The 20,957-nt window shown below is 39.4% G+C and overlaps 2 protein-coding genes across 2 annotated transcripts; one reads left to right on the forward strand and one right to left on the reverse strand.

The window, feature by feature from the left end:
• Window positions 1–4,728: 4,728 nt before the first annotated feature.
• Window positions 4,729–8,833, forward strand: LOC140574963 (cytochrome c oxidase subunit 5A, mitochondrial-like). The gene is made up of 5 exons (XM_072695061.1): window positions 4,729–4,869; window positions 5,498–5,614; window positions 6,450–6,571; window positions 7,296–7,428; window positions 8,704–8,833. The coding sequence occupies exons 1-4, from the start codon at window positions 4,797–4,799 to the stop codon at window positions 7,407–7,409; spliced, it is 426 nt and encodes a 141-aa protein (XP_072551162.1). The 5' UTR covers window positions 4,729–4,796; the 3' UTR covers window positions 7,410–7,428; window positions 8,704–8,833.
• A 1,663-nt stretch (window positions 8,834–10,496) lies between these two features.
• LOC140575492 (galectin-6-like) lies at window positions 10,497–12,719 on the reverse strand. Its single transcript, XM_072695841.1, has 8 exons — window positions 12,654–12,719; window positions 12,425–12,513; window positions 12,106–12,304; window positions 11,908–12,021; window positions 11,433–11,521; window positions 11,084–11,282; window positions 10,659–10,772; window positions 10,497–10,535 (listed from the first exon to the last, which is right to left on the reverse strand). Exons 1-8 carry the CDS (start codon window positions 12,717–12,719, stop codon window positions 10,497–10,499), a joined length of 909 nt encoding a protein of 302 aa, XP_072551942.1.
• Between the last annotated feature and the right edge of the window lie 8,238 nt (window positions 12,720–20,957).

The raw sequence follows: 20,957 nt of genomic DNA on the forward strand, positions 1-20,957 counted from the left end.
CCACTACATACTTGTAAAAACCCCATAAGATATGCCTGATGTTTTGGAGGTGTTCTGACCCAGTCGTCTAGCCATCATGCCCATTTTTCCTGCTTTTAACACATCACCTTCAAGAACTGACTGTTCACTTGCTGCCTAAGATTTCCCACCCTTTGAAAGGTAATAATGGTATTAATGTTATGGCTGTGTTCCTAAATCTGTAAGTTATCTGAAGAAACTTTGGTTGGTTGGCAGTGAATCGGTGACAGAATTATGGGCAACTGAATCTTATTGGTGTGATCTATGGATGCCCTTACAGGACTTCAAGGTTTTGCTGCTTTTGTGTCAACACAAGGGTTCTTTGAGCGATGCAATAGTAGAGCCACTTTGGGTTCCCTATAGATCCATGTTGATAAAGATGCGTGTGGAGAACCTTCACTCGAAGTAAAGGTTCTTTGCCAAACTCACACCTCTCTAATGAAAAAATATGGTTCTTTACGGAACCTGCAGTGGCTCTACTGTGGCATCACTCAAAGAACCATTTAAAGCACCTTTATTGTTAAGCGTGTAGAGGCAGTTATTTCAACAGTGAAACTCTAATGCATCATGGAAGGTCTATCACGTGCTGAGATAGCCTGCTGAAAATGCACTGACTCCTAGCGTCCACACAGAGATGCTCTAATGAAGTGTGAAAGAGCGTGTCTGTGAGATTCAGATGAAAAATCTGAAAGAAGGAGAAGGAAAAGAAGAAGCTCTGAAAGATGAGGAGGAGGAGGAGGAGGAGGTGAAGGAAGAAGAAGAAGAAATGATAATGTAATTTTCTGGAATACCTGTGAACTGTCCTTTTGTATGCAATGTTTGCAGAGCCACCCTTTCCATAGCCCTTACCCAGTTAAAAATAAATTCATTTGACCCTCTGATAACAACAGCAAGCAGACTTTTTCTTCCCTCCCTCCCACCCTCCCTCCCCTACTCCCTCCCTCTCTCCCCTACTCCCTCCCTTTCTCTCCCCCTCTCTCTCTCTCTGTGTAGTGGATAAGAGTGAGGGCTGTGGGATGGCGTGGGAGTTCGCTATCTCCCTCCCTCCAGATGGTGCCGTCTTTTCTTATCTAGAAGAATGGCCGCTGCCTCCATTTTTCAGACGCTCTTATCTGAAAATCCTTTAAATTGAATATTTACTGGGCTGATGTTTTCAGCTAGTGTTCGACTGCTCCAGGCACTGTTCTCTCTCTCTCTCTCTCTTTCGCACTAGGACAGGCCAGGGGGGGCAATTGTTCATCCTTATATTCTCCCTCTTAATCTGTTAGAAAAGGGCTGGGAATATTTGTAAATATGTTTCAAATAAGGATATGTGGTTCTGGAATCAGTGTTTTTGACTCATTTCACAAACAACAAATGAGTAACAAGCTCTTGATCTACCGTCCTCTATGTATGTGTATGTGTGTGTGTGTGTGTGTGTGTGTGTGTGCACATGTACCGGTAGATAAGAGCAGTCTAACAGGGTTTGTTCCATCAGTTTAAATAGTTTGTGACATTCTCTAAAAGAGACATTGCAGGAATGTAGGAGCCATCTATTGCTGCACCCCCACCATTCCTATAAACTGTTCACAGGACAATGTGGATGAGAATATGTTCTTTACAGGAAGTAAAACGGAAATGATGGACGCGCTGGTGTGCTTTTTACACAGGAAATTAAACCCATATCACATCTGGATCTCATCTGGTCACAAGTGCAAGTGTAAAAAGAATCTGGTCCAGGCCAGATACAAAGCCCCTGTGTATTACAGGTGTAAACAGGCCCTTTAAGTCCTGTACGTTGTGAGGTGGGGCCTCCATGGATCATATCAATGAACCTTGGGTACCTATGACCCTGACACTGGTTCACTGATTGTCCTTCCTTAGAGTACTTTAGGTAGGGTCATTACAGTTTGGCCCGTTGTCAAAGTGGCTCAGATTCTTATGCTTGCCCATTTTGTCTGCTTTCATCACCTTCAAGAACTGACCGTTCACTTGCTGCCAAATATGGAGAGCTCAGTCCTTAACAGGTGCCGTTGTAACTGTAGTGAAATGTAAGGCAGCAAGTGAACAGACAGTCCTGAAGTTGATCTGTAGGAATATACAAGAAAAATACACAAGTATAAACATCTGAACCACTTTGACAAAGGGGCGTGGGTGCCCAAGGCTCATTGATGTGATTCATGGAGGTCTCACCTCACAACTTACAGGACATAAAGGATCTTGGTGCCAGATCCAACAGGACACTTTCAGAGGTCTTGTGAGGTCATGCCTCAGTGGATTAGGGCTGTATTGGCAGCACAAGGGGAGACTACACAGTATTAGGTAGGTGCTTCACTGTGGGATTTTTATTCCGTCTACATTCCCAGTCTTTCAAATACAATGAACCATATTAGACTGCATATTTCCAAAGTGGGCTGGGCTTTCGGAAGGCATCTTAGCTCAAAGATGATTCTGAAATAACTGAACAAGCGTCGCCGTGAACACTGCGGATCTTAACACTGAGATGCTTTTGTGGAAACTGGGCTCCGAATGCAAATAGCAACTGGACCAAATATGAAGGAATTGGATCCTAGATCCGCTCTGTTTGAGACCATTTCACCACAGTTCAGTGCAATAAGTATCTGGCAGTCTCCAGCCACAGAGCTTTTCTGAAATTTGCGTGTGTTGAATTAATCAGTGCAGCTGAGGGTGTAATTGTGTAGCAGAAGTCAAAGCTGTAGGGGCAGATAATGGCTGCTGAATAAAACTCTGTGCTGAACAGTGTTAGAGTATTACACACACTGAACAAGTGCTGTTTAATGTGATACTGCTGGGATAAAGAACTCAAACTAATGGCATTTTAGTGACATCAATGCAGGTGACTGCTAGACCATTATTGGTGCCTGGCAATACTTAAATGTTCAGTTTCGCAGATCCAGATTAAAGCACCACTGTCCTGCAGCGTAGACCCAGGCCAGGCTAAATCCATGGCCAGCGAGCCAAACCAGAATGTTTAGGGAGCAACGTGATCTAATGCCAGCAGATAAAGCAGCTTTACTTTATGAGCGAAAGGCAAAGATAATCTAAGGACAGCACAGAATATCCGGCTTTATGGATTCTGCAAGAGACATGATTAATAAAGTAGCATCTTTAGGTGCTCTACTTCTGTTCAACCAAAAAACACACAGAGAATTTAGTGGATTTATCGCCATCTAGTGGTGAATGACTAAACACCACAACTGAATTCTGGACTACACTGCATAATAACCACCAGCTAATGAAGGCATTATTGTGGAAAAGAGGAATACTGTATAATATATGTATGGCAGATATTCAAATAGAAGGCATGACCTATTACCTCTAATATTTAACAGTGTAACCCAGCACCAGGTTTGGGGATCACTGCCTTAGCACATGTACTGTAAATCAAGCACAAGCTACTAATTAGTTTATTAATGTTGTATTAATGTGAAAATATATGTTTATCAATATTTACAATATGATCTGCAATTCTCCTTGTGTGTGCATCTGCCTTCTCTTTGGTAGAAGACGGGTGCAGCAGGCTGTATATATACATGCACATTTATACATAGTCAAGTAAACAAAACAAAAAAACACCAAAAATTGTCTTTTTTTAACACATTTAAACATTTGATCTACATTTGAACAATATCAAGAGATGAAGGTAATACAGCTAATATAAAGGCAATACAGAAAACATCAGGGTATCCAGATCTTTCTAAATCCCTTCCCAGACTCATCTGCATCTACAAACCACCACTGCCTACACACACACACACATACACATACACACACACCTAATGATGTTCAGATCATCTTTGTTAACTTTGGATATTTTACGTTTAAATGCAGATCAAATGTCCAGATGTTAAACATGTTAGAATAGAGGGTGACCTAATTTTTCACATGATTGTGCAATTACAGCCTACCAGAAGGGGGCACTACACCTCCAATCAGCTGGAATAGTCACTCATTGGAGTCTGATGGACTAGCTAGTCTATCAGTGTGACCAACCTGACCTGACTAGTCATCGACCTGGTCATACGAGCTTATGGTCAGGCTAGTCTCAGGGTCAACCACTTGTTGGGGTCATACTAGTTGACTAGCCCGGTCAAGGTAGACCAGCCAAACCATCAAACTGGAAATGAAAACACGCCTTATACAGGAGCTAAGCTGGGATGGCCAATAATACCAGACTACTGGCTGTGTTACCCTTTACTACGTGCCTGTGTGAAAGTGATCTCCTTCGTCATCACTGTGCGTCACCCCCCGCGCTGTCCTCTAGTGATCCAAGTAGAATACGATTCCGCTTTTAAAGAACCGACTCTTTTGAACGGTCCGATTCGATTAGTATTGACTCACAATTCCAGTAAAGCGCATTCTTACATTTTTTCTAAATACTGTGAGATTCAATTCAGCGAGTAAGTGTAATGTCCACGGTGATTAAAAAAGTCAACTATATTCTCATTTTCACTCGATACTGTTCAATTTCGGCGAGGCAGTTTGAATCGAACAGAAAGAGGAAGTCACAAAGAGGAAATGTAAGTGAAGGAAAGACTCGTTTGTTAAAACGTTACTTTTTACAATGAGTAATTGTAAAAAAAAAACTAGCTATATTGAAATGTGTCCTCTACAAGACGTACAGGACGTACTCTCTGTGTTCGCAACAAATAAAGTTTGATTCAGTTGCTGCTTGTGATTCGGTTCATCAGATTTGATGAAAAGAGTCGGCTCAAATACAGCGGTTCCCTCACGAGTCGGACATTGCCAGACCCAAAATTACGTCCCGCTCCGGCAACATGCTGCCTGCCGCTCTCCGCTTTTCAGCCGCCGGTGTGAGGAGTTTAGCGAGGATACGTTCCCCTCACACAGGTCAGCTCTCATTCTGCTAGTTTAATCCCTAATTTAGTCGTGTTTGCAGCTTTTATGGCTCTCTGGTCTTAGAGGAGGGTTAGCAGGGTGCTAAAGCGTGGGCTAGCGCCTCAAGGAGAGCTGCAGCTGGTCCCCGGCACCAATACCAGGCGTCCGAGTCACTGGTTAGACCTGCTCGGTAGTGGCTTGGTGGCTGTTACTGGTAATTTGACTGGTTCAGTTCATAAAACACTTCGGGATCAGTTCATAAAACACTCTTAATTCAGTCTAACTGTGGCTAGCTAGCCTGCCTGTTAGCATGTCCTTGTGATGACCCAACCATGGTGAAATCAGCTTAAAGTCGCTGAGGTCTTCAGGAGGTCGCATGCGTGGTGTAATCGGTAGATCTTCTACATATAATGCGAAAATAATAGTTTTTAATGTAATCTGTTTACTCTGGCATGCTTTATTTTACCCCCCTGAGCTAGGATCTAGCTAGCTTGATCCTGAGCAGTTAGAACAAAGCACTCCTCCCATTAAAACCTCCTGTCCATGTTGCTTTGCATTGTTATTGAGCTGTTTGAGTTATTAAAAGTTTCTTTACCCATGTTGTCCTAATACTTAATACTGTTATGGGTTTTTTCCCCAGCCTTGGCAGCTTCACGATGCTACTCCCATGCCAAAGTAGAGACAGACGAAGAGTTTGATGCTCGCTGGGTGACTTACTTCAGCAAGCCTGACCTTGATGCCTGGGAGCTGAGAAAAGGTAAACATGAAGGAGAGGATGGTTCATTTATTGGTGTGAATCGCCAATGATGTGTCAGTTGGAAGTGCTGCAGATTGAAGTGGGTAGTAACGCTGCCTTTCCCAGTGGCAGTTTCGATTCCCTGGCTGGACAAGCAGGGTCCTTGAGCAGGACCCCTAACACTTCTTTCAGATTGCCAATATGATTCGGTTACGTCCTGGACAATTTCGTATGCCTTACTACAAGAGATGGCCTCAGATTCGGCAGATTGGTATCAGCAGAAAATGCTGGATCACATTTCGAATAAAAAAAGGAATCTGTCTGGGTTGGATGTAACCTGTAGCCTCAGAGAGAAGAAAGAACCACGTAATCACCATTTGTGTTGCGCACACCGGAATTTGACCTCCTCCGTTATCCTGTCTGAGCAGTGGATGCGCACACTAGGGGGACTGTGAGTACACATGATTGGAGTGGTGGGAGCAGTTTAGGGTTCTTTGCCATACTAAAGGGGAATTCAAGGTACGTCAGGGGATCAAACTAGCGACCTTCTGGTCTCTCGACTCGGCTGTCGGCTCGACTAGTCCCTGTGGAGAAGTATTAAACATAGAAGATAAACATGAGGGTTCTCTGGAATGATTGTGCTCCTGTCAAAGCATTTGGGGTGAGTTGGGATGGTGATCATGCAACATCCTGACCTCACTAACACTCTTGTTGCTGAATGCAATCAGATCCTCACAGCGATGCTCTAAAATCTAATAGAAAGCCTTTCCTGAAATAGTTAAGACAAATACAAAAAAAAAAAAGTCAAGCATGACTTCGTGTGTGTTTTAACCAAGTATATATTTTTTCCTTTCAGGTATGAACACTCTAATTGGCTATGACCTGGTTCCTGAGCCAAAGATCCTAGACTCTGCTCTGAGAGCATGCAGGAGGTTGAATGACTTGGCTAGTGCCATCCGCATTCTAGAGGCAGTCAAGGTGGGTCCCTGCTGTGCCAGCATGCGTTTTTGTTTTTGAGATCATTTACTGTAACTTCAACGCACTCCTTTATTAAGGACTGAGGGTTGCCACACTGCAGACTTCCCTCATGGTTCAGCATTTAGTAAAAGAATTCACAATTTACCCCATAACAAGACACCAACTCCATATAGCACCAAGATTAAAGAACCTTACTGAAACCCAGGCTAGAACACTGATCATGTTCCTGGCAATTACAGGACTAAAAGCATGTATCTGACGCCCCCATGATGACCGCATCCAACAAATTTTCTAATTATTTTTATAAAAGAGAAATTTGTTTGCAGCTGATCATCAGGTCTATTAATAGTGCCTAGAGGACACCAGATGGCACTCTGCTACAATAAACCTAAGGATTGGAAGCTGATACTAGTCCGTTAACAAACGTTGGTCGGCTCTGATCCCGAGTCACTGGATCAGATCGGGACATCGCTAGTTCCTGCATGAGTTAATGCTTTTTAGAATGAAGTGGCACTGGACAGATCAGTAAACACAAGCACTGCCCTGTACATTTGTGTGATTTTTCTTGCTAACATGCAGGCTTGCAATTATCTGATTAGATGGATCTGATGTGTTGGATATATGCAGGGCAGGATTGAGGTCTGAAGTTTTGTTTGTGCCGCCGAAGGAACTTCAGTGCGTCCACTTTGTCAGAGTGAGTCTAATATTCCTATCATCTCCTCAGGACAAATCAGGGCCGCATAAAGACATCTACCCATACGTGATCCAGGAGCTTCGCCCCACCCTTTCGGAGCTGGGTATCTCCACCCCAGAGGAACTGGGGATTGATAAGGCCTAAACAGCCTCGGTCTGGACATGTGAGTGTTAATGCTGCTGCTTTACCTTTTTACTGGGGCGCTAAGCTGAAAAGATACATTAAACATAGTCTCTAAAGTAAAGTCCCCAGTAAATACAGTAACTCCTAGAGTGAGACCGAAGAACTAGTAACAGCAGGGACCAGCTATCCTAGTAGTGCACACTGTATTGTAAGGAAAGGTAAACGGGGATTACCTGTTGAATTTAGATGCTCACCAGTTTTAAGTGATCAGGCCTATTCTGATCAAGGTAGTGTGCTGCATTATGGAAGTCTGCACATTATTAAAAGAAAGGAAGGAAGGAGAGGCACAGCTGGCACTTTGTTAGTAGCTTCAGATAGTATTGTATGCTACAGTGTAGCTGGGCACTCTTGGGCAGAAATACTTGGGTCCAGACGTTGGTCCAGATGTACCATGATATGCGTAATGGCCAACATCACTGCCGTGCACATGAATTTCTTGAGGATTTGAGAACACATTAATGCAGAAAGACTTGAAATGAGGCCCAGCAACAGCTTGAGGAGAGTTATGCTGCTCTGTCCTAAAATTAAATAACCCCTGTTCATACTGGAAGTGGTAAAAAGATCTGATCAATAGTATTCTTGTCCAAACACCCTATTTTAGTTAGTCCTGTGTGAAGCACAATTCACATGATGGATAAAACGGTGCAGGAGTAGAATGATGCTCAAATTCGTCTTATTTAATGGTCTGTGTATTTTATTACATTGCTTTCACATGCAACACACTTATTTCGTAGGGCTTGATTTGATTGGATCCGGTACTGCTGGAGCATGAGAACAGTAAAACATGCTGGTCAAGGGGTACTGCAGGACCAGGGCTGAGAACCATAGATTTAATGCAGCGTAAACAACCTTGTTTATGTCCCTACATTTCCTGTTGAGTTATGTCCAGATCTCATGTCTTATAAGGCATGAGTGACTAATGCAATTATCAGTGTCTAATATCTAAAACATGCAAATCTAAAATGTGTATTTACAGTTGCAAAAAGGAATTGTAATTTTCAGTTGAACATGTGCTGTAAATGTGAACTTCAACCAGTGATCAGAAAACAGGTTTACATATAAGGCAAGTTGTGTAGTTTAAATGTGGATGAATCATTGTGCATGTTATCCTAAGCTTGATAATTTAACTGTTTTGAGCATGAAAATACCAAATTCATGCTTTTGATAAGCAAAACGAAGTGAACGAATTTCTCTCTTCTGTCAGAGGGTTTATTTGCACTGAATCTAAGCATCTTTTTGTTCTCCTTCCTTTCAGGAGTCCTGACTTCTCTGAGGAGGTTGTTCAAAGCACTTACGTCTCTGCCTTGTTATTTGCTGTCTGATAAAGCCCTGTATTGTCCTGTTGTGTATACAGTTATGGGCCTAATAAACAGAGCAATATCTGATTGGTGTGTTCTGTTTTTTTTCTAAATGCACAGTTTAATAGGGGTTGTGTTCCTGACCTCCATGAACACACACTACTACTTTGGGATACGTCTAAATTCTTAGTTTAAAATGTTGTTTATCTGGAAAGAGTTAACCACTGCTTAGTGGAGTGTGTAGCAGTTACAAAGAGAAGATGTATATTTTAATACAGGAATATAAATGTCACCTTTTAGCAACATTGTTGCATTAAAGAGGGAAGCATGAAGGATTCAGGGGGAAATGGATTTTGGTTTATATGTCAGTGACTTCACAGTAGCAGGATGAAAGTCAAAAGTTCTATATTGTAATTTCTCAGGTAAACCCTTCTAAATGTACCAGCAGACTGTCATGTTTTTAATGTAATATCATTCTTCTTAATAGCTAGTTACCAACAGTAGTTTGAACAGTTTAAAAAAACACCATGTATGTAGCTGCTTCTATATATTTTATTTGCCAGAGCATAATTAAGACAGAAAAAAGGAAATTCTATACCAAACAGATTACCATTAAAAGGCTACTGACATGCATGCAAATGCCATGAAATCTATAAAATCCAAAAAGCTACAGAACCCAACTCCTATGAAACTTAACAAGTAGCGCTAGGCAGGCATCTTTCCAACTCCTTGGAATTGCACATTGCAGAGGCAAATGATTGCTAACTGTACTAATACAACTGTGGTATTTCAGCTTCATCCATTTGATTCAACTATCTCACTTTGTTTCACTCGCATTCCTTTCTTTATTGACTAGTGAACATCAGTGATCACTGTGTGCCTTGATCCACCACTGGGATGAAATATCCTTACACTTTCAAATTATTCTGAATATAGTATACAAGCAGAGGAGGAGGAAAAAAAAGAGGGACATGATAGGAATTTGCTCTTCAGCAGCCATAAAGCACAACCCAAATTGCAAGGAGATGGTCAAAGCAATAGTTCAGTGGAAAAAATAATTATATTTTTCTTATATAAATTTTTCTAGCCAAGACATTTGATATCTGACTGTGCTTCTTTAGCTTATAACTGGAGAAGCAGAGCCAACTTTTCTTGAAAAAACACTGGACTGTCACCAATTTCATCTCTGTTTACAGTAGCGACCAAAAACTTTAAAAATGTATTTTTAAATGACATGTAAGCTAGTAAAAAAGCATGCATAATACCATTTAATCAAAATAGGTACCCTGCCATTCATGCATAAGGAGAAGTTCTTATTGTCTAAAGTCATACCCTGCTCTAAATCACATTGATTTGTATGTGTAAAACAAATGATGATGGATGCAGTTTGAGAAGGTCTTTACAGAGATTAACCTGGTGACAGTCGATGTCTAGTGTTTGTTGTAGTGTACCTTTGTTTTTGCCACAATATTCCTTAAAACTGGATTAAGCCTCTCTCTTTGGACAGAGGTGGAAGTAAGATTAAGATTAAAACATTTATCTTGTAGATAATGTGCTCTTTGTAAGTGACTAGTTAATTTTGGTGTGGTGTGTCTTTAGGTATGCTGAAAAGTTCAATACAATAAGAAAAAAAGAAATCAAAACAAAACAAAAATCATAACACTAACCATCAGCATAGTGAAAGATTTATCACAAGATAACCATCTCAGACCTACAGGCCCTCTTTGGTGCCACCTGAAAATGATATATCCTACTCCTGCTGAGAAAAGAACGATTCTTTGCTCCAGTTCTGAAAAACAGGGAGAGCAGATGTGTAAGACCACAGATCGGTGTGTTATGACATGACTTATGTGTGGGTTATGTATTCATTGTAGGACTGTAAGTGCAGTTTCTTCTGTTGTGGTATGCTTACCATAACAAACCCAACCATGTCAATAGACACATTTCCAGTAATCTCAAGAACCGATACTTTCTCTAAAGGCACGCGGTGCTTGTACATGCAGAGTTCCATTCCATTCACATTTACCTGGGGAATCATAACAAAAGTCAAAGTTAATTATTGTTAAATAATATTTAACCTTAATTGGTCATATAGTCATACCCAACCCATATCACTGCGTTTTGTAGGAGAAACATATTAAAGCAGAGAAACTGTATGAAACATATCCCTAATTCCCCAGTTACCTCTCTGGTTCAGTGCATGATTAGCATATTACAATCATTTTATACATATTTAGTTGCAACTAGAAATGATTTTGTCTATTAGAGCCATTGACATATGTTGAATGGTGATTCAAAATTTATTTTATTTTTTTTAAAATAACTTCTGAAACACACCTCATAGCCCTCTGCCCTGATGACTACAAATATGCTAAAGGCTGCTCCCTTGGTGAAAAGCTCGACTGAAGCGGATTCCTCACTCTCCCACTTGCCGCTCCTGAAGCTGTTCAGGGCCACTTTCTGACCCATGTGGGGGTTAAAGTGAAAAGAGATGTCATCCTCATTTGATGGCCCAGTCTTGAAATTTATGGCAAACCTTCAAAAAACAAAAAAAACAACAACAAAAATTGTTTAAAACACATCATCTGATGACGTGTTTTTCAATTAAAAAAAAAAAGTTTTAAAGCTGTGATATTAACAAATGCTCTTCTCTATATCTGTATTTAATGATGAAGGGACATCATACTGGTCAGCATTTTCAGGAACAGTCCCTTGGAAGCATACAGCCATATCTGGTTTTATCACTTCTGGAATTGTACCCACATAGGGAATTGCCTGCGTAGAGCAAAAGGTGCACAGTGAGGTATCAGTCATATGAGGGAAAGAAGAACAAATAGATTAATATTGGTTATATTATAATAGACCGATTTGGATCAGCTTGGAAGTGAATGTTATTTCAGACTGCATGTTTTAGCATTTCTCTTCAATGCATGCAAAAGTGGAACTCACAGGGTTGCTAATTGGATGAGAAACCTCTAACTGTATGAGGCTACAGGATGAGCTCTCTACGCCTGAAATGGTCTGTTGTTCCGTAAAGAAGGAAGAACTGCTCCAGTTCTGGTAGGTGAAAGAATGTATCAGTTTTTAAATTAACCAACTTGTCAGTAAAAAAAACAATAACTTTCAGAATAAAAATTAAAGCAAGAAACTGTTTTACTTACATCAATATACCCAAGGATGTGCATGGAAACATCTCCACGAATGTCAAGGGTAGAAACTTTCTCTACAGGAATGCGGTGCTTGAACACAGAGTGTTTCAAGCCATTCACATAGACCTGAAAACAGACGACTAGTTAGTTGTATGATTTATTGTAAATTTAATTTTAGCAATGATCTATAAATGACTTGAGGAAACACACCTCATAACCCTCTGCAGTGATGACAACAAACATATTAAAGGCTGCTTCCTTGGTGAATGGCTCGACTGAAGCTGACTCTTCACTCTCCCACTTGCCACTCCTGAAGCTGTTCAGGGCCACTTTTTGACCAATGCAGGGTTTGAAGTGAAAAGCGATGTCATCCTCATTTGATGGCCCAGTCTTAAAATTTATTGCAAACCTTTGAACAAAATTTTGAAATAATACAAACATTTGTCTGACCAGATTTAGAACTGCACCTCAGTGTATATATAGTGCATATTTTCTGTATTTGTCTTTTAAGGTTGAAGTGAGAGCATACTGGTCAAAATTAGCAGGAACAGTCCCTTGGAAGCATACAGCCATATCTGGTTTTATCCCGTTTGGAATTGTGCCCACATAGGGAATTACCTGCGGAGAGCACAGTGTAGTATTCATTATATCATGAATAAAGAAAAATAAAGTTTTGTCACAATAATATTTACATTTATTATTATAAAGCAATTTGGACTGTTGCATTCAACTCATATGTATGTAGAGGTTTAACTCACAGGGTTGCTAACAGGATGTGACACATCAATCTGGATGGACTTCATGCTCCACGATGAGCTCTCCATGCCTGAAATGGTCTGTTGTTCCATAAAGATGGAAGAACTGCTCCATTTCTAATAGGTGGTAAAATAATATATCAGATAAAGTTGCAAGAAAAAGTAAATGGCAATAAATCTGGTATGATTGTTATCTAAGTCACAATTATAGACAACACAATCGTACTAAGTAATACAGAAACAAGTACTGTTCATGTTTAGGAACACTGGACAAACATCCACTGTGTAGATTAGAAAATGGAAGCGAGCCTCTGTGTTAATGACTTATCCAAAAGCAAAAGGTGTTTCAGTTAAGCAGATTGAAGGGTAGATTTTTGCCCATTAAATAAAGGCATACAAAGCCTGGTTACTGAAAATTCTGTTCTACTCAAGAAAGTTTAGTTAGTGTGAACCATTCTTTGATGCAAACAACTTACAGAAGACCTCAGAAGACGTGCTGTAGAAATGCATGAAGCTTGAAAAGACTAAAAAGCATTGCTAATTACCTGGCAGTGCTTCAAGACCCGGAACACTGCTGTAATTCAAAAGTGAATTTTGTTCAGGTAAATGTAAGGGCAGCAGTCCATGCTTTCAAGCTGAAGACACGCTGGGTCATGCAGCAAGACAATGACCCCAAACACAAGTCAATAAAAAAAAAAAAAGGTGAAAAAGATGACATTTGTTTTTTTTGCAATGTCCATATAAAATATCTAAACTTAACCGCATCAAGGTGCTGTGGCATGATCTGAATAGGGCTGTGCACGCAAGGCATCCCAGAAACAACAATGAACAGAAACACATGCAGAAATAAGTCATTCAAAATTCCTCCTCAATGTTGTGCATATCTTATTTGTAGCCACAGGGAATGTTTGGTGGAGGTGATTGCTGCTAAAGTGGGACTTACAAGTAATTCAAGGATTCACTTACTTTGTCTAACCTGCCCTGTGGATATTTATTCAATGTTTCATATAAATTACATGAACAGTGCAACTCTTTGTGTTATTTGGTTGTGTTTGTCTAGAATTGTGACTTTTTATGATACAAACACATTTAGTCAGTAATCAATGAGGAAATCTAGGTACTTCCAAAAGGGATTACTTACATGTTCTTGCAACTTTACATTTTGAATGAGTCAACATAATGAAAAAGAATATTAACTTTTAAAATAAAAGCAAGAAAGTATTTTACTTACATTAATATACCCAAGGATGTTCATGGAAACATCTCCACGAATGTCAAGGGTAGAAACTTTCTCTACAGGAATGCGGTGCTTGAACACAGAGTGTTTCAAGCCATTCACATAGACCTGAAAACAGATGACTAGTTAGTTGTATGATTTATTGTGACTTTAATTTTAGCAATGAGCTATAAATGAATTGAAGAAACACACCTCATAACCCTCTGCAGTGATGACAACAAACATATTAAAGGCTGCTCCCTTGGTGAATGGCTCGACTGAAGCTGACTCTTCACTCTCCCACTTGCCACTCCTGAAGCTGTTCAGGGCCACTTTCTGACCAATGCGGGGTTTGAAGTGAAAAGCGACATCGTCCTCATTTGATGGCCCAGTCTTGAAATTTATTGCAAACCTATGAAAAAAATTTAAATATTTGGTTCAAAACACATCAGCAGGAGACTGGTGTATTTCAAACTGTTTAGAAATATATGATTTAAAGTTCAAGAGCTGAAGTATTCACAAATGCTCTTTTCTGTATTCGTCTTTAATGGTGAAGGGAAAACATACTGGTCAGCATTTGCAGGAACAGTCCCTTGGAAGTATACAGCCATATCGGGTTTTATCCCTTCCGGAATTGTGCCCACATATGGAATGGCCTGTGGAGAGCAGTGTACACAGTGAGTTACACGTCTTTACATGAAGCACGAATAATACAATGCTAAGTTCTATCCTGTTATACTGAACCTTTGTCACATTATCATGAAGCAACTTTACTGCATCTAAATGTTCTTTCAGAATGACATGTTGTATTATCCAACCCCAACACATGTTTACTTTGACTCACGGGGTTGCTAACTGGATGTGAAACCTCCAACTTTGTGGGCGTTAGGACGCAGGATGAGCTCCATATGCCTGAAATGTTCTGTTGTTCAGTAAAGAATGAAGAACTGCTCCATTTCTGGAAAGCAGAAGAATGTATTAAATTCATTTTTTAATGATTCAACGTAACAAAAAACAACATTACTCTCAGAATGAATGTTAAGACGAGACAGTATTTCACATACATTAATATACCCAAGGATGTTCATGGAAACATCTCCACGAATGTCAAGGGTAGAAACTTTCTCTACAGGAATGCGGTGCTTGAACACAGAGTGTTTCAAGCCATTCACATAGACCTGAAAACAGACGACTAGTTAGTTGTATGATTTATTGTGACTTTAATTTTAGCAATGATCTATAAATGAATTGAAGAAACACACCTCATAACCCTCTGCAGTGATGACAACAAACATATTAAAGGCTGCTCCCTTGGTGAATGGCTCGACTGAAGCTGACTCTTCACTCTCCCACTTGCCACTCCTGAAGCTGTTCAGGGCCACTTTCTGACCAATGCAGGGTTTGAAGTGAAAAGCGACATCGTCCTCATTTGATGGCCCAGTCTTGAAATTTATTGCAAACCTATAAAAAAAATTTAAATATTTGATTCAAAACACATCAGCAGGAGACTGGTGTATTTCAAACTGTTTAGAAATATATGATTTAAAGTTCAAGAGCTGAAGTATTCACAAATGCTCTTTTCTGTATTCGTCTTTAATGGTGAAGGGAAAACATACTGGTCAGCATTTGCAGGAACAGTCCCTTGGAAGTATATAGCCATATCGGGTTTTATTCCTTCCGGAATTGTGCCCACATATGGAATGGCCTGTGGAGAGCAGTGTACACAGTGAGTTACACGTCTTTACATGAAGCACGAATAATACAATGCTAAGTTCTATCCTGTTATACTAAACCTTTGTCACATTATCATGAAGCAACTTTACTGCATCTAAATGTTCTTTCAGAATGACATGTTGTATTATCCAACCCCAACACGTTTACTTTGACTCACGGGGTTGCTAACTGGATGTGAAACCTCCAACTTTGTGGGCTTTAGGACGCAGGATGAGCTCCATATGCCTGAAATGTTCTGTTGTTCAGTAAAGAATGAAGAACTGCTCCATTTCTGGAAAGCAGAAGAATGTATTAAATATAATTGTGAATGAACCAACATATAAAAAAACATTACTCTCAGAATTATTGTTAAGGCAAGAAAGTATTTTACTTACATTAATATATCCAAGGATGTGCATGGAAACATCTCCACGAATGTCAAGGGTAGAAACTTTCTCTACAGGAATGCGGTGCTTGAACACAGAGTGTTTCAAGCCATTCACATAGACCTGAAAACAGACGACTAGTTAGTTGTATGATTTATTGTGAATTTAATTTTAGCAATGATCTATAAATGAATTGAAGAAACACACCTCATAACCCTCTGCAGTGATGACAACAAACATATTAAAGGCTGCTCCCTTGGTGAATGGCTCGACTGAAGCTGATTCTTCACTCTCCCACTTGCCGCTCTTGAAGCTGTTCAGGGCCACTTTCTGACCAATGCAGGGTTTGAAGTGAAAAGCGACATCGTCCTCATTTGATGGCCCAGTCTTGAAATTTATTGCAAACCTATGAAAAAAATTTAAATATTTGATTCAAAACACATCAGCAGGAGACTGGTGTATTTCAAACTGTTTAGAAATATATGATTTAAAGTTCAAGAGCTGAAGTATTCACAAATGCTCTTTTCTGTATTCGTCTTTAATGGTGAAGGGAAAACATACTGGTCAGCATTTGCAGGAACAGTCCCTTGGAAGTATACAGCCATATCGGGTTTTATCCCTTCCGGAATTGTGCCCACATATGGAATGGCCTGTGGAGAGCAGTGTACACAGTGAGTTACACGTCTTTACATGAAGCACGAATAATACAATGCTAAGTTCTATCCTGTTATACTAAACCTTTGTCACATTATCATGAAGCAACTTTACTGCATCTAAATGTTCTTTCAGAATGACATGTTGTATTATCCAACCCCAACACGTTTACTTTGACTCACGGGGTTGCTAATTGGATGTGAAACCTCCAACTTTGTGGGCTTTAGGACGCAGGATGAGCTCCATATGCCTGAAATGTTCTGTTGTTCAGTAAAGAATGAAGAACTGCTCCATTTCTGGAAAGCAGAAGAATGTATTAAATATAATTGTGAATGAACCAACATATAAAAAAACATTACTCTCAGAATTATTGTTAAGGCAAGAAAGTATTTTACTTACATTAATATATCCAAGGATGTGCATGGAAACATCTCCACGAATGTCAAGGGTAGAAACTTTCTCTACAGGAATGCGGTGCTTGAACACAGAGTGTTTCAAGCCATTCACATAGACCTGAAAACAGACGACTAGTTAGTTGTATGATTTATTGTGAATTTAATTTTAGCAATGATCTATAAATGAATTGAAGAAACACACCTCATAACCCTCTGCAGTGATGACAACAAACATATTAAAGGCTGCTCCCTTGGTGAATGGCTCGACTGAAGCTGATTCTTCACTCTCCCACTTGCCGCTCTTGAAGCTGTTCAGGGCCACTTTCTGACCAATGCAGGGTTTGAAGTGAAAAGCGACATCATCCTCATTTGATGGCCCAGTCTTGAAATTTATTGCAAACCTATGAACAAAGTGAAAATTGTTCAACAATTTAGGTAAAAACACACAAGATGACCCTGTATTTATTTTGATCTGCAAAAAAGTGCCAGATTCCCAAATTCACGGTGTATTGTTCTTGAGCTGTATTATTCACTCTTTTTTTATTTCTGTATAAGGCTGAAGTGAGAGCATACTGGTCAGCATTTGCAGGAACAGTCCCTTGGAAGTATACAGCCATATCTGGTTTTATCCCTTCCGGAATTGTGCCCACATATGGAATTACCTGTGGAGAGCAGTGTACACAGTAAGGTATCAGTCATATCAGTAAAGAAAAATAAAAGGATATGTTTTATCATAATAAAATTAACATATTTTTCATGGAGTACCTTGGCTATATTTAAAAAGTCCTTTTAGAACAACATAATGTAGCATTCAGTTCTAATGTATGTAGAAATTTAACTCACAGGGTTGCTAACTGGATGTGACACATCTTTTTGAATGGGCTTCAGGCTAGAGAATGAGCTCTCAATTTCTGAAATGTCCTGTTGTTCCTTAAAGAAGGACGAACTGCTCCATTTCTGAAAGGCAGATAATTAGGGTAGAAAAATGTATTTGAATAAACAAAATATCAATAAAAAAGATTTAAGTTTCAGAATAAATATTAAAGTAAGAAATTATTTTACTTACATCAATATATCCAAGAACATTCATGGCAACATCTCCACGTATTTCAAGAGTCGAAACTTTCTCTACAGGAATGCGGTGCTTGAACATGCAGTGTTTCAAGCCATTTACATAGACCTAAAAAAATATGACCAATAAGTTGTTTGTTAATAAGGCAAATGTTTATTTTTCAGGAAATATAGAAAAATAAAAAATAACAAAACACCTCATAACGCTCTGCATTGATTACAACAAACATGCTGAAGGCTGCTCCTTTGGTGAAGGGCTTGACTGAAGCTGATTCCTCAATCTCCCACTTGCCATTCCTGAAGCTATTCAGGGCCACCTTCTGACCAATGTGGGGCTTAAAGTGGAAAGCTTTATCATCGCTATCAGATGGCCCAGTCTGGAAATTTATTGCAAATCTGGAAAATAAATTAAAGAGATAAATTAAACATAAACCAAATATATCTAAAAAGTTGTGATTCTTGCTGAATGTACTGCTCTGATAGTTGTTTCTCAATGTAGTGTATATAGTAAAATAAAAATTTACTCTTTGGCATTAACAGGAACAACCCCTTGGAAACACAGAGCCATTCCAGGTCTAATCCCCCCAAAGACTGGGCTCACATAAGGAATATTCTGTTGGACAAAAACACAGTGTACATATGTTTGAAATAAAAAAGATATATATATCTGATAGATATTTCTGATATTGTGCAAATAATATGAGATTATCAATATCAGTCCATAATTTCAATCAAAATGTATATCTAAGTTAGTGTCACATGATAGCATTTCTATGTAAATGTTCATTTACTCACAGGTTTGAGAACTGGCTGTACCATTTCTGACTGAAAGTTGCACATGAAGTAGGAAGATGTCCTCCAATTCTGAAGAAAGCAAAGAAAAAAGAAAAAAAAAAACTATGAAAGTGAGTTCTATAAAATCAGGTGCTAATTGTGGGCCACCTACAACAAATACATTCTAGAAACTTTCTATTACTCATAAATATAATGTGTGTATCAAAAAGATGTTCAAAATGTCAAATATGTAAAAGCCCACGAACATGTATTTCTGCATGCTGGTCATCATGATAAAAGAAAACGAATTAAAAAAATCACACAAAACATGAATTTGGTACGAGAGAATACTACACAACAGAAAATAAAATGTCAATGCATACTGTAATTCTATTAAAACTGCTAAAACGTTGTTACTTACTTCAATGGCACCAAGGATGTTCATAGTAACATCTCCATGTATCAAAAGTATATTTACTTTCTCCAAGGGTATGCGGTGCTTGAATGTGCAGTGCTTCAAACCATTAACATACACCTGCAGAAACAATGTGAAGAAAAAAATGTTGTGTAATGTACTGCCATAAGGCATGTGGAGTGTGTGTTTCAAACACTGTACCTCATAGCCCTGATGTGTAACCACGAAAAACACATTGAAGGCTGCTCCCTTGGTGAAGGGCTTGTCTGAAGCTGATTCCTCACTCTCCCACTTGCCATCTTTGAAGCTGTTTAGGCCCACTTTCTTACCAATTTGGGGCTTAAAGTGGAAAGCTTTATCATCACTATCAGATGGCCCAGTCTGGAGATTTATTGCAAATCTGCAAAAACACATTAAAGAGAAAAATAGACATGAATCAAACAAATCTACAACGTTGTGAGTATTACTGAATGTACTGCTCTGTTAGTTGTTTCTTAATGTAGTGTCTATTGAAAAATGAAAACTATAGACTTACTCATTGGCATTAACAGGAACAACCCCTTGGAAACACAGAGCCATCCCAGGTCGGAGCCCTCCAGAGAGTGGACTGACATGGGGAATCGCCTGTAATGACATTAACAGTGTTCAAACTTCCACATTCATCAATGGAAGGAGGAAGGGAAAATCTATGGGGTAAAAATGATAAATTTAGTCACGTGTTATTTGATATAAAGCAAACTTCATTTACTCACAGGTTTGAGAACTGGCTGAACCATTTCTGACTGGAAGTTTCTCAGAAAGAATGAAGATGTGTGCCAATTCTGATTCAAAGAAAGAAACAGACAAAAATAACAGTGATCCAAGACAAAGCAAAACATGGCTAAAATGACAGTTTAATTGACTGATATGTTTGATATGCATCTGTTTGAGAAATAAGTCCTAGCAACTACTCATTCCTTTTCAATATAATGTTCTTTCAAAACGAGTTTTTAATTTGACTTCTCTGAAACAAACCAAGCATGTTGAGCCCAGATTCAAAAGCACCCACAAATATGACATTTAACTAAGAAAGTGACAGCAATACTCACTTCAATAACACCAAGGATGTTCATAGTGACATCTCCACCAATGACAAGTGAAGTTACTTTCTCCAAGGGTATGCGGTGCTTGAATGTGGAGTGCCGCAAGCCGTTTGCATACACCTGCAGGAACATCAACAATTTGTTGTGTAATTTACTGCCGTCCATTTTCTAAAAATGCATGTCGCAGTGTGTGTTTCAAACACTGTACCTCATAGCCCTGATGTGTAACCACGAAAAACACATTGAAGGCTGCTCCCTTGGTGAAGGGCTTGTCTGAAGCTGATTCCTCACTCTCCCACTTGCCATCTTTGAAGCTGTTTAGGCCCACTTTCTTACCAATTTGGGGCTTAAAGTGGAAAGCTTTATCATCACTATCAGATGGCCCAGTCTGGAGATTTATTGCAAATCTGCAAAAACACATTAAAGAGAAAAATAGACATGAATCAAACAAATCTACAACGTTGTGAGTATTACTGAATGTACTGCTCTGTTAGTTGTTTCTTAATGTAGTGTCTATTGAAAAATGAAAACTATAGACTTACTCATTGGCATTAACAGGAACAACCCCTTGGAAACACAGAGCCATCCCAGGTCGGAGCCC

This window comes from Salminus brasiliensis, chromosome 13 (genome assembly GCF_030463535.1).
Source record: "Salminus brasiliensis chromosome 13, fSalBra1.hap2, whole genome shotgun sequence".
Classification (NCBI taxonomy): Eukaryota; Metazoa; Chordata; class Actinopteri; order Characiformes; family Bryconidae; genus Salminus; species Salminus brasiliensis.

Excerpts from the sequence above, each read along its gene's own strand:
- LOC140574963 (XM_072695061.1), top strand. The coding sequence starts at position 4,797 with ATGCTGCCTGCCGCTCTCCGCTTTTCAGCCGCCGGTGTGAGGAGTTTA. Across the intron at positions 5,615-6,449 it reads TGCCTGGGAGCTGAGAAAAG|GTATGAACACTCTAATTGGC; the intron begins GTAAACATGAAG and ends TTTTCCTTTCAG. Across the intron at positions 6,572-7,295 it reads GCATTCTAGAGGCAGTCAAG|GACAAATCAGGGCCGCATAA; the intron begins GTGGGTCCCTGC and ends TCATCTCCTCAG.
- LOC140575492 (XM_072695841.1), bottom strand. The coding sequence starts at position 12,719 with ATGGAGAGCTCATCGTGGAGCATGAAGTCCATCCAGATTGATGTGTCA. Across the intron at positions 12,305-12,424 it reads GTTCCTGCTAATTTTGACCA|GTTTGCAATAAATTTTAAGA; the intron begins GTATGCTCTCAC and ends TTTTGTTCAAAG. Across the intron at positions 12,022-12,105 it reads TCACTGCAGAGGGTTATGAG|GTCTATGTGAATGGCTTGAA; the intron begins GTGTGTTTCCTC and ends GTCTGTTTTCAG.